Source organism: Panthera onca, chromosome D4, assembly GCF_046562875.1.
Source record: "Panthera onca isolate mPanOnc1 chromosome D4, mPanOnc1 haplotype 2, whole genome shotgun sequence".
NCBI lineage: Eukaryota > Metazoa > Chordata > Mammalia > Carnivora > Felidae > Panthera > Panthera onca.
The window spans coordinates 43,149,538-43,161,937 of record NC_138351.1 but is presented as its reverse complement, the minus strand read 5'-3'; the positions used below and the strand labels follow the sequence as shown (position 1 = coordinate 43,161,937).

The window sequence follows — 12,400 nt, the reverse complement described above, 5'->3', positions numbered from 1 at the left end:
GACGGCGGACATCACCGCAGTCACCCCCGGTGCGGGCCACCGCTCGTGCCAGCACTTCCCGGGACAGCTGGGGCCACCCACACCGCAAGGTCACCGGGTAAGAGACGACTTTACATAATCTCCCGCCGCGCCGCTGGGGCACCTGCACACCCGGGCGACGGTGCAGCCGCGGTCCCCTCCCAGACGCTCCGGCGCGGGGCGGTGCGGGGGCGGCGCGCGGGGCGACGAGGCGGGACGCCGGGGACTCGCGGGCGCCCGCAGCGCCGCACCTAGCCGGGGGTGGAGGACGGAGGGCGGGCTCCCAGCCCCGGGACGCTGCCGCGGCGAGCTGGGCGGGCAATGCGGAGGGCGGCCGGGGCGGGCTGGGCACAGGCCGGGGACCCCGCGCTCCCCGCTGGCTGCAGGAGCCGAGCGCGCCCCTCGCGGCTCCGTCCGGGACCACCCCGGGCGCACCTGTCACGCGCCTTACCTGAGTGGCTTTGTGGAATTGCTTCTTGAGCCCGGCCACCGACATGGTGCGGGAGGACGCGCGGGCGCTGCGGTGCTGGTGCGGAAAGAGACGGCGGCGGAGCGGGACCGGAGGGCCGAGCGGGGCGGCGCGCTCGCCAGGCGGCCGCTCGTCTTGCCGCCGCCGGGGCTGTGGGCGCGGGGGCGCGGAACGGCGCGGGACGCGGGCTCGTGCGGAGAGACACCCTGACGTCAGGGGCGGGTGCTGCGGCCTCTTAAAGGGAAAGCGGGAAGCCCCGCCCCGGGCGCGGGGCTGGCGGGGCAGGTGCTGCGGCCCGCGCTACCTGTGCGCCTACCGCGGAGATCCGGCTCCAGGGCAGCCGCGAGCCGGCTGTGTGCTTAAAGGGCCGTGGGCGTTCTCCCAACGCGGGAGTGGGGTTCGTGGCCCCTCACACTGCGGACCAGTCGCTGCAGCTTGGCAGCCCAGGCACGGGCGCGACTCAGGTGACTTGCTGGGCTTCCAGGTAGCCGCAGCGGCGCTGCCTGAAGCTGGCCCATCTGCCCTTTGAGCCTCTCTGCCTCCTGGAAAGGAGGTGTTCTATCTGGGGTAATTAATAAGTCATTGCTCCTTCTCTGCCTTGCGCCCGCTTGGTTGGTCACAGAACACATTTCTCTGCCCTGGTTCCTGGTTTCAATACTCCAATATCCCTTAAGCCTCCAAAACGTTGCGGAAAGCCAACAAAACGATTTTTCTTTTTTTTTTTTTTTTCTTTTTTTCTTTTTTTCTTTTTTTTTTGGTCTGATAACGCTTGAAGAAGAAGAAGAAAAAAAACATTTAAAGCCTTAAAGCTGGTCAGGTAAATAGAATTGAAATGGACTATTACTCCAGTAATAGCATTTTAATCCTGTGATTATAGACAGAAAAGTCCAAATGTGAATTTGGTATTCACTTATGATAGTGGTTTTAGGATTTTCAACCTGAGCATTACACATGAAAAAGCATAATACTAAACTGTGCAAATATTACATACATAACAAAGTATGTATGGCTGGGCTAAAGCCAAATACTGATGGAATTAGGTTAATTTGTAGCACAGCAGCACTACCATGGTTTCTGTCTTCTGGTGATTAGCCATTTACCCTGATTTGTCTTGGACTGAGAAGCCCATAGAAAAGAACTTGAACACTGTCCCCACATGGGGACCAAATTTGTAAGAGAAGGCAGAGCGACAGAAAGCAAGGTAAATGGATGAATAAGGAAATACGTGGCAGCAAAGGAGTTCTAGGAATTTCTTTTGTTGCCTCCATGACCTCTGCTACCTACTAACATAGACTCCCTGGCCCATGTGTATTTTATTTTTTGTCATCAAAGGTGTGTGAAGTTAAGTTGCCTGTTTCATTCCTACAAAAAGCCTCACTGAAGTTTGGGTACGTATATTCTCTTTTTTGCAGTCTCACTGAAGCAATGAGCAGACTCAGTCCCCAGACCTCATGATCATAGGGAATGGTGGCTCCACACACTGACCATACATACCCTGGCCTCATAACCTGCAGATTTCTTACCAGCTAAAGAGGCTACAGAGTAAGCTCTGGTGATCTCTAGGAAATTGTAATGGAATGTCAGGGCAAGGGACAATCTGTGTCTCAGGAATCAGACAGGGAAAAACAACAGTCCTGCCAAGAAATAGGTGGGGCTACTAATCCACCAAAGTTCAGGACAACCTTTAACAAGACTTGACTGAGGCACCATGATGTAGCACAATGACTCACACCTCTAAGGCCCACCATGGGGATTCCCAGATTCTTGACATTAGGAAATTCCACAATAGTTTGTACTTACTGCAAATGGAGGTGGGGCTTTAGATAAGAGAGCTTTGGGGGCTAGTGTTACAATGACTGCTTTTGTACTCTAACAGTTTAGTGAAGCCTGCACACGCGCGCGCACACACACACACACACACACACGCACGCACTCATGAAAAGAATGCATAAAATGCTAATAATGGTTGGGCTGGTGGAGCAGTTTTCAAACTTTAGCATGCATCAGAATCCCCTAGAGGACTTGTTAAAGCAAAAAATTCCCACATTCCCAGTTTTCCATTCACTAGTTCTGGTTGGGGCCCAAGAGTGGGGCCCATTTCTAACAAGTTCCCAGGTGATGCTCTGCTCTGGTGGCCACACTTTGAAAACCAGGGGGCTAGAGTAGGGAGACTAGGAATTAACTTTTTTCTCTCTTCTCTCAAGTTTTTAAATGATTTCTCATCACTTGTATAACAAAAAGTATTCTATGGTTTATTTTACCTGCCTGCTCCCAGATCTGAACATAAAACATTTGCAAAGAAGGATGGGCCTTAGTGAAGCTGTTAAGAGAGAGAGAGCAACTAATCTCCAAAGAACAAAGGACCTGGGGTCCATGAGCTCTGGTCTTTAACCATGACAGGTGTGAAATGAGGACCTGATGAATCTCCTCAGGACTTCAAACACTTGCCGGAAACACAAATTAAATGAAAACAAGTCTCTCTCTTTCCCTGGTTCTTCATCTACCAACTTTGAGCACCTATATTTCAAAGGAACTACCTTGGCAGAAATTGGAAGCATGGTCAATTCTGCCAAGTATCCCCTGGGTCTCATGTAAATCCACTATTTCTATCGAAGCCACCGTGCATACGTATAAAGACTTTTGAGATGTTACCTTTCAAAGAGGTTTGTTGAGGTCCCCCTTCTAGCAGGCAGCAGGGTAGGAGGTATGGGGGGATGGTAGGGTGAGATGCTAAGATACATACCAACTGCATCTTGAACCCCAAGGAGCTTCCAGACCAGTAATTCAGAAAGCCCTTTTAGACATTTACTGGGACCTGAATGCAGAGGCATGAATGCACCAGACATTGGAAAATGTCAAACATGAGTGCCCTCTTTGGCTGCAAAGAAGCTGCAGCACAGGCTTCACAGAGAAATGCAGAGGCATAATGCAGGGAAAGGGGAATCAAAGGTCAATGAGGAAGAACTTTGTTTCATAAAAGGTTGTTGTAATTCAACATGCTGCCCTCTACTCCCCTGAGAGCAAATCAATGTAAAATGGTAAATAAACCTAGATGGCTCAGGAGAGGTCCAATTAAATGAAACCCCCACACAGCAGCACCTCACTAATTGGACAGGAAATTCATGGTCAGCAATAATTCCATCACATCATTCATGCACTACTTCTCCCTACATTATGCCAAAGCTTCTGGCAAATACCGGACCTCTAGTTTGCACAGAGCTGCTGCATCCCTGGCACCTTTCAGAGGGCCCCTCGTTCCAAGGTGGCAGGGGATAAGCCGAAGCTCTCATCTTTCTGCCCTTCAGCCCTGGATCCCTTTCCTCTGGCCCACTCAAGGGCAAACTGTTCCTGAATTTATGTGGAAGCTCACTGAGTGCAAGAAACATAGCAAAACAAAGGCATTAAACCCTGACATTTTATTTTACAGATGAGAAAACAGAAGCAATGAAAGGGAGTGACTCCCTCATTGTTAACTTCTTCTACTCCAGCCTCTAGCCTTAATTCAGGGCAGAAGCCTCCAGTCAGTGTTGATACATACAGATGGGAATTAAAAGTGGAACAATTTATCACTGTCACTGATGCTGTATCCTTGCTACATTGGGTCTGATGCTCAAGAGCCCTCACCAACAGCCCTGCATTAAATCACAGATTGTGCAGGACCCAGACGGTTGTCCTGGTGTGAATTGCTCTTAACATAAGATTTGGGGCCTTCAGATGCTGCCAGTAGCATTGAGCCCCCACTCAGCATGGATGGGACTAACAAGCCCTTTCCTAGAGATGGGAAATCAAGGGAGGCACCTCCCTTTCCTTGCTTCCAGGTTTGTCACCTATACCCACCGTACAACGGATGTACAGAGAGAAGCACACTTTTTTGTCTCTTGGACATGGAATGCATAGGTCTTCCCCCCATTCATCCCCCTTCTTTTTCTCCCCCACCTAGTCCTCTTCCATTCAAAGCACTGCAGACACTTCTCCCTGCGAACACTTCTTCATTTGGCTGAACCCTGGTAACCCAGTCTCAGGAAAAGGAGGAGGGGACTTAACCAGGTGGGGGGCTCACATCCAGCTCCTACATCCGGGGCCCCTCTTGTTATTTGGGTTTTTTTGTTTTGTTTTGTTTTTTTGTTTTTTAATTTTTTTTTTAACGTTTACTTTTGAGACAGAGAGAGACAGAGCATGAATGGGGGAGGGTCAGAGAGAGAGGGAGACACAGAATCTGAAACAGGCTCCAGGCTCCGAGCAGTCAGCACAGAGCCCGACACGGGGCTCGAACCCACATACCGCGAGATTGTGACCTGAGACGAAGTCGGACGCTTAACCGACTGAGCCACTCAGGCGCCCCCCCTCTTGTTATTTGTATCCAGTTGGAAATGGCTTCCAACTCCTCTAGAAAAATCCTGCCAGCTCCAATGCCCATCTCCAGTGCCTTTCCTTTGAGGTGTTTCCCCAACCTTCTGACCGCATGTCCTCTCTTCGCTGGGGGAGTCCCAAAGCCCTGATGGCGCACCTCTGCACGAACTTGATCTAACGTGTGTTGCAGCTATTGATATATAAGATCCTCTAGTCTTTGAATGCAGGTTCTTATCTTTATTTTCACAACTCTTAGCAAATAGTATAACCACCCACTAGATATGGGCAAATTGAAATTTTAAAAGCCTGATGAATTTTTTTAAACTAGATCCAGCAGAGGGCCAGGAAGCCTGAAACTGGCTAACCTTCCCTCCAACTGTGCACACCGTCCAGAGGTTATCGTTGCTGCTCCCCTGCTGTATCCAAGCCTGTACCTCCAGGTTCCTGTGAATTCTGAGAGTCCCTAATGACCGTCCCATAAATGCCCCTTTGCTAATTCAGCCACTATGACTCTCTGTTACTCGCAGTCAACAAACTCTAAGTGACCTATCCCCTCCACGCTCCCAACCCCTACAATAACATTCTAATCCCATTCCCATTTCTTGTTCAGATCTAGCAACTCAAACATAGCAATTAAACCACAAGTCCTGCTAAGCTGTGCATTAGGCTTCCTTCTCAGATGAGAGAGTGGGCAGATTGTGTGACAAGGAATATAGTCCTTAAGTGTCAGCTCTCCCTGTAAGACATTGACATTCTGATTTACAAATCAGACTTTTGTTTATTTGACAGTATGTGTCAGGCTGCCAGGGCCGGAACCTCCCAAGCCCCTGGGAATTGGCAGCTAAATGCTGGTAAATGCCAAGCAACTGGACTCTGAGACAGCAATGCCCACTCCTGAAATGAAAACAACTTTAATTAACTGTAAATTGTAGGGCATCTTTACCACTGGCTTATTTTTTTTTTTTTTCTATTCCTGGATAGATATTATCATTAGAAGATCTGAAGGCATCCTGTGAACCCTGAACATGGGATCTGGGTAGTCAGCCTGTTAAAGCATTGTGTTAAAGAGGCCACATTCTATTTTAGTAGCTAGTTAGCCATGCAGAGAAAAGCTACTTCTTAGTCACCGTATGCATCCTACTCTGTCATCTCAAGGATGCATTCTCTCGGTGACAGAAAAGTCCAGGTGAGAAAGGAGAGATAATTTAGTTCAGCAAACACCTGTCAACAATATGAAGCTGTCAGAGTAAACCTTCCAAAATTCTGTCAGCGTCAGCTTTACACATGAAAAAGAAATTTAATTTATTCTATTTTACTATATTTAATAAGACAAAAATGCACTTAAAAGGATAGATAATTTACATATTTAAATAAATCATTTATCTTTGGAACTTTTTTTTTTTGCCTTTTAAAAACTTATTGGTGATGGGGTGCATGAGTGGCTCAGTTGCTGGAGCGTCTGACTCTTGATTCCAGCTCAAGTCATGATCTCGTGGTTTGTGAGATTGAGCCCCACATCAGGCTCTGTGCTAACAGCACTGAGCCTGCTTGGGATTCTCTCTCTCCCTCTGTCTCAGCCCATCCCACTCATCCATGTGTGTGCACTCTCTCTCTCCCTCTCAAAATAGATAAAACATCTTTTAAAAAACTTTTTGGGGGCGCCTGGGTGGCTCAGTCGGTTAAGCGTCCGACTTCGGCTCAGGTCATGATCTCACGGTCCGTGAGTTCAAGCCCCGCGTCGGGCTCTGTGCTGACAGCTCAGAGCCTGGAGCCTGCTTCGGATTCTGTGTCTCCCTCTCTCTCTGACCCTCCCCCATTCATGCTCTATCTCTCTCTGTCTCAAAAATAAATAAACATTAAAAAAAAAACTTTTTGGCACTTTTATTAAATGTGCACAACTTGTATTATCCCTGGTCCACACACTTAACCTTGACTTCAGTGACAGGTCAGATATAAAGCACTATTTTAAAATAGCATTTCAGGGGGCACCTGAGTGGTTCAGTCGGTTAAGTGTCCGACTTCAGCTCAGGTCATGATCTCACAGTTCGTGGCTTTGAGCCCCACATCGGGCTCTGGGGAGACAGCTCAGAGCCTGGAGCCTGCTTCAGATTCTGTGTCTCCCCCTCTCTCTGGCCCTCCCCCACTCATGCTCTGTCTCTTTCTCTCTTTCAAAAATAAACATTAAAAGTTTTAAAAAAAAATAAAATAAAATATCATTTCAAACATTTAACAATAAAACACCACCATCTCAAGAATACCAATTTTCTTTCAAGATCTAGTCACAGGAAGTTTGCCAAATAGGGGATTCCTAAGAACAAATATTTTGAAAATGTTTTTAGTTTCCTGTAGATAGAGTTGAGTTGTTGGAGAGAACTTTTGATGCCAATTTTTTTTTAATTTTTTTAATGTTTATTTATTTTTGAGACAGAGAAAGAGCATGAAAGGGGGAGGGTCAGAGAGAGAGGGAGACATAGAATCCGAAGCAGGCTCCAGGCTCTGAGCGGTCAGCACAGAGCCTGACTTGGGGCTCGAACTCATGGACCATGAGATCATGACCTGAGCCGAAGTCGGACACTTAACCGACTGAGCCACCCAGGCGCCCCTGATGCCAATTTTTAAGATGACCTTAACTTTGAAGGTGAATTACAGGGGGAAGGAAATCTCACCACAGCCCCACAAGCATCAGACCACTGAACACGTGTAATAATAAGGAAACTCTTTGCTCTATCAAGGCAGAACTGACTATGGAGAGGAAGTGGAAGGAACAAAGACAAATGTCCCCATTGTACACCCCCCACCCCCCGCTCCACACACAAACCCACAAAATGAGAAGTCTTAAGATGAAGAGAGAATCTGTCATTAGGTCAGGGGATATAGTAAGGGATCTGATTAGCTCTTTTTTCTTTTCTTTTCTTTTCTTTTTTTTTTTTTTTTTTTGAGCCAGGGAGACCCAGACATGTTCAAGAAAGAAAGGAAGGATCCAGTTAAATGGCAGATGAGTCATATGAAGATTTAAAAACTCACTGAGCTCAGTCACTGAAGGATGCAGAAAGGATGGGAAGAAAGGCCAAATGGAGAGGTCACCTGGTAAAAGAGGAGGAATGTCTCCCCACCTGGACAGAGTAGTGGTGGGAAGGTGTGCAGGGGTGAAGCCATGATCAATGAGGAGGGCAAGTTCTGGCCACAGGTGAAAGCAGTCAGTGGAAGCAAGGGAGGTGCCTGGTGGCCCATATCCTCAGACTGTGACCATATAGCATTGAGGGTCTTAACACCATCTGGCTTCTTCCCCATTTCTCCAGGCTGGGCACACATGATGCCCTTATTCTCTGTGCTCAACCCCCTTGTCTGTTCCTGCCTCTGACCAGGACTCTGCATTCACTGTGCTCTGTCCCTGGAATAGTTGTCTTTTGCTTTACATCTGGCTAATCCATTCAAATGGCTTCCCTGGGCTCCCCAGCATGCCCAAATCTCACTATTAGAGTCCTTTAGAACTAAGTACCACTGTCCTTTGATGCACTTAATATAGCCGTGATTTTACATGTATTTATGTGATTTTTATGTCTTTCTCCTCCCTTCCCACACTACTCTGCAAACCCCATAAGGGCATGCTCTGTTGGGGTTTGTGCACCACTGCATGTCCAGCATACTGCTGAAAGTCTAGCGTTATAGGAGGTGCTCCACAGGGCATTTCATGAGTGAATGAATGAATGAATGAATGATGAGTAGGTGGAGAAGTTTTGGGAGATTCAATAAGACTTAAAAGAAATTTAAGGGGTTTCTGAGGAACAGTGATGGCCTCGTTTCCTAAGCCCAGCTAAACATGATGGAGGGTCGGGGCGCGGACACAAATCAACAAGAAGGTTGCTCAGTGACTGGCACATGAAAACTGGTAAATGTATGATTAATTACACAATAGTAAGGAAAATATGTGTGAAAGAATTTCAATCTAAAATGGAAACAGAGGATATAAAATGGAAAATCTCATCCATGTGTCCTTGGGGAAACAAAATTTAAGGACTGAGAGACTGATTTCCTATAAATGTCTGATTTACAGAAGCTGATAATGTTGGAATGTTCTTAAATGGTAGGAAGTTAGTCAGGGGTCGGGGGAGGGGTTGCCAGTATCAACCTTGGGAAGTTGTGCTTATGGTTTCCAGAGGCATGAATAAGAAATCACCCAGGGTGCGCTGGTCTCACAAAATAGGCTAAACTGAACTTTTATTTCTATGACTAGAGTGGTTTTGTCTGGTTGGAGAATTTTCATAACTCGTCTCCATTTGTTTTCTATTTTAACAGCATAACTAAACTCACCCCTCTTTACATTCCCTGCCCATAAACACAGCCTATCCCAAACCCTCCACGGACTTGCCCGTAGCTTGCTACAGCCTACGTGTTGCCAATTGTAATTCCTCTGCTATGCCCAAATAATTCATCTTTTTGACAGTTTTGAGCTTGCTTTGGTCTACTTCTTCTTTCAGGTTGACACATGTTATGAACCCAAGGAACGGATTCATCCTGGAGAAAAGGCTTCATGAACTTAAGACAAAGGTCCTGAAATTAACTTTCAATTGGTCTCGAATCTCATCACTCAGAGAATCTCAGGATATCTTCACTGAGAATGAAGATAACCAATGAGATATTACAAGACTTTTAGGGGTAAGGCATGAGGGAAGGGCAGGTGGTTGGCGCCTGTTTATGGTAACACAACCTACAGTTTATCTGCACATGGCACAAAGCCCCCACCCTTTCAAGAGTTCTTGTCAGGCTGACTTCATTCCATTTACCCCATAGATCTTCCCCAAGTATCCAATCCCATAGTGCTCAAAATGTAGCCCCTAGACCAGCAGCATCAGAATCACCCAAGAATTTGTTAGATTAGCAAATTATCGATGCCCTACCTCTGACTAGTTGAACAATTCTGGGGTAGGGTCCTGCAATTTGATTTCACCAGCTCTCCAGGTCCTAGCGGTGCTCCAGTTTGAGTGCTGGTGTCCTGCCAGCTGTACTGGGAGTGGGTGGGAGTCTCAAGAATTCTTCTCAGGCCTGGAGGCTCAGACAGCCAAACATAAAAGTTTTTCCCTTTAGAAGCCCATTGCATCATCACAAATGGCAGGTTATTTTTACTTCTGCAAGAAAAGAAATTGAGACACAATTATTAGGCAGTTTGGCTAGAGATTTGGGGCCTTTATCAGTTTGCTAGGGCTGCTGTAACAAATCACCACAAACCGGGCAGCTTGAAACAACAGAAATCCACTCTCTCACATTGTAGAGGCTCAGACTCCCAATGCAAGGAGTCTGAGGGGTTGCTTCCTTCTGAGGGCTGTGAGGAAGAATCTGTTCTGTGCCCTCCATCTACATCTGGTGACAGCCAGCAATCTTTGGTGTTCCTTGGCTTCTAGATGCTTCTTTCCAGTCTCCACCTCTGTCTCCCCACAGTGCTTTACGGACTGTGACTGTGTCTAAATTTTGCTTTTCTAAGGACACCAGTTATATTGAGTTAAGGTATGGCCTCCTCTTAATTTAGCTCGTTACATCTACAATGAACCTATTTCCAAGTAAAGTCACATTCTGAGGTACTAAGAGTTAGGAGTTCCACAGTTTTGGGGGGACCAACTCAGGAATCCTGTTGAGAACATGCCTCACTCCTCAGCATTCTTTACTTCCCCTCCACCAGGAACACTGGGGCCCCTGACAGATTTCCTCATCTAATGCCACTGGCAGGGAAACCCACAGAGAGGGATACCTTACTCCCCTCACAGTGTGTCCCCAAAGCAATGATGTTTACATACATTAACAGGGTATTTTCTGGGACCCGTATTTCCCGTTCCATATCTGGTACACTTAAACATAATAGTTTCCTCCTTTTTCTTGGATCAATAGCTACATATTTAAAGACATAGTTTAAACTCAGGCAACAACAGATGTCGGCGAGGATGCAGAGAAAGAGCAACACTTTCACACTGCTGGAGGGAATGCAAACTGGTGCAGCCACTCTGGAAAACAGTATGGAGGTTCCTCAAAATATTAAAAGTAGAGCTACCCTACGACCCAGCAATTGCACTACTAGGTATTTATCTAAAGGATACAAGTGTGCTGGTTTGAAGGGGCACATGCACCCCAATGTTTATAGCAGCACTACCAACAATAGCCAAAGTATGGAAAGAGCCCAAATGTCCATCGACTGATGAATGGATAAGGAAGACATGGTGTGTGTGTGTGTGTGTGTGTGTGTGTGTGTGTGTATTGGAATATATAATGGAATATTACTCAACGATCTAAAAGAATGAAATCTTACCATTTGCAACAATGTGGATGGAACTAGAGTGTATTATGCTAAGTGAAATAAGTCAGAGAAATACAAATATCATGATTTCACTCATATGTGTAATTTAAGATACAAAATAGGTGAACATAAGAGAAGGGAAGCAAAAATAATATAAAAACAGAGAGGGGGACAAACCATAAAAGACTCTTAAATACAAAGAACAAACTGAGGGTTGCTGGTTGGGTGGGGAGATGGGCTAAATGGGTGAGGGGCATTAAGGAGGACACTTGATGGGATGAGCACTGGGTGTTATATGTAAGTGATGAATCACTAAATTCTACTCCTAAAACCATTATTACACTACATGTTAACTAACTTGGATTTAAATTTAAAAATTAATTAAGCAAACCATAACACTTATGTTATACGAAGGACAATATAACCATAGTCTGATTCCTCAGACAATGGAATCGAGCCAATCAGAAATGAACAACTCAGCACCAAGAGTTATCAAGCCAATAAGGGTAAAACCTGAGAAGGAGCAAGGTGGGAGGGAAGAGGGCAGACCAAAACCCTATGAAACAAAGTCCCTTGTCTATAGTCTCTGTAAAGTGAACTTTCATACTTTTCTTACTTTCTGATCTTATACTCTAATAAACTTTTGCCTGCTGTTCAAAAAAAAAAAAAAAAAAGACAGTTTAGAGTAAGAACAGAAGATCCATCACCCATCACATATTACTCTGTGCTCCCCCTGGCGGTAGCCCTGTAAAACAACCAAACCTAGGTAGCAAGGGAGAGTCAATTCAGAAGACCATAAGTTCAGAACTACTTTGGAGTTTTGGATAAGTCCTGTTAGACTCACAGATCTTCCTAAAGAAAAACTATAGATGTTTGTAATCTACTTATGGGCGACTAGGACCTTTAGGCATGAAACAATCAGGAAGGGAGATGGAGTTTACGATTCAGCATCCACCAGCTCACCTCTCACACCACACCTTCTGGAAGCACTACTAGCCCAAGGTGCACCTTATATTTCAATGATGTCTGTTTAAGAATTTTGCTGGCCAAAAGATGATAGAGCACTCGGACCTATGTTTTATCATGCAATTCTTTTAAGTACAAGTAAACATTGAGAGATCTGCACTGCAATGTTTTAAAAGCTCCAGATATTTCCATCAATGCAATTAAAGTGCATAAGAAGCCAGGGCACCTGGGTGGCTCAGTTGGTTAAGCGACTGACTCTTGATTTCAGCTCAGGTCATGATCCTGGGTTCATGGGATCGAGCCCCACGTCAGAG

General features: G+C 46.1%; 1 protein-coding gene across 1 annotated transcript in view; it reads right to left on the bottom strand.

Annotated features, from left to right (window-relative positions):
• The window catches only part of SH3GL2 (SH3 domain containing GRB2 like 2, endophilin A1), a 212,152-nt gene extending 211,457 nt beyond the window's left edge, over window positions 1–695 (bottom strand). The window contains exon 1 of the mRNA XM_060609695.3: window positions 470–695. Coding sequence (XP_060465678.3) covers window positions 470–514 — 45 coding nt within the window. The 5' untranslated portion in view covers window positions 515–695. The remainder of the gene's footprint in view (window positions 1–469) is intronic.
• Window positions 696–12,400: the final 11,705 nt, after the last annotated feature.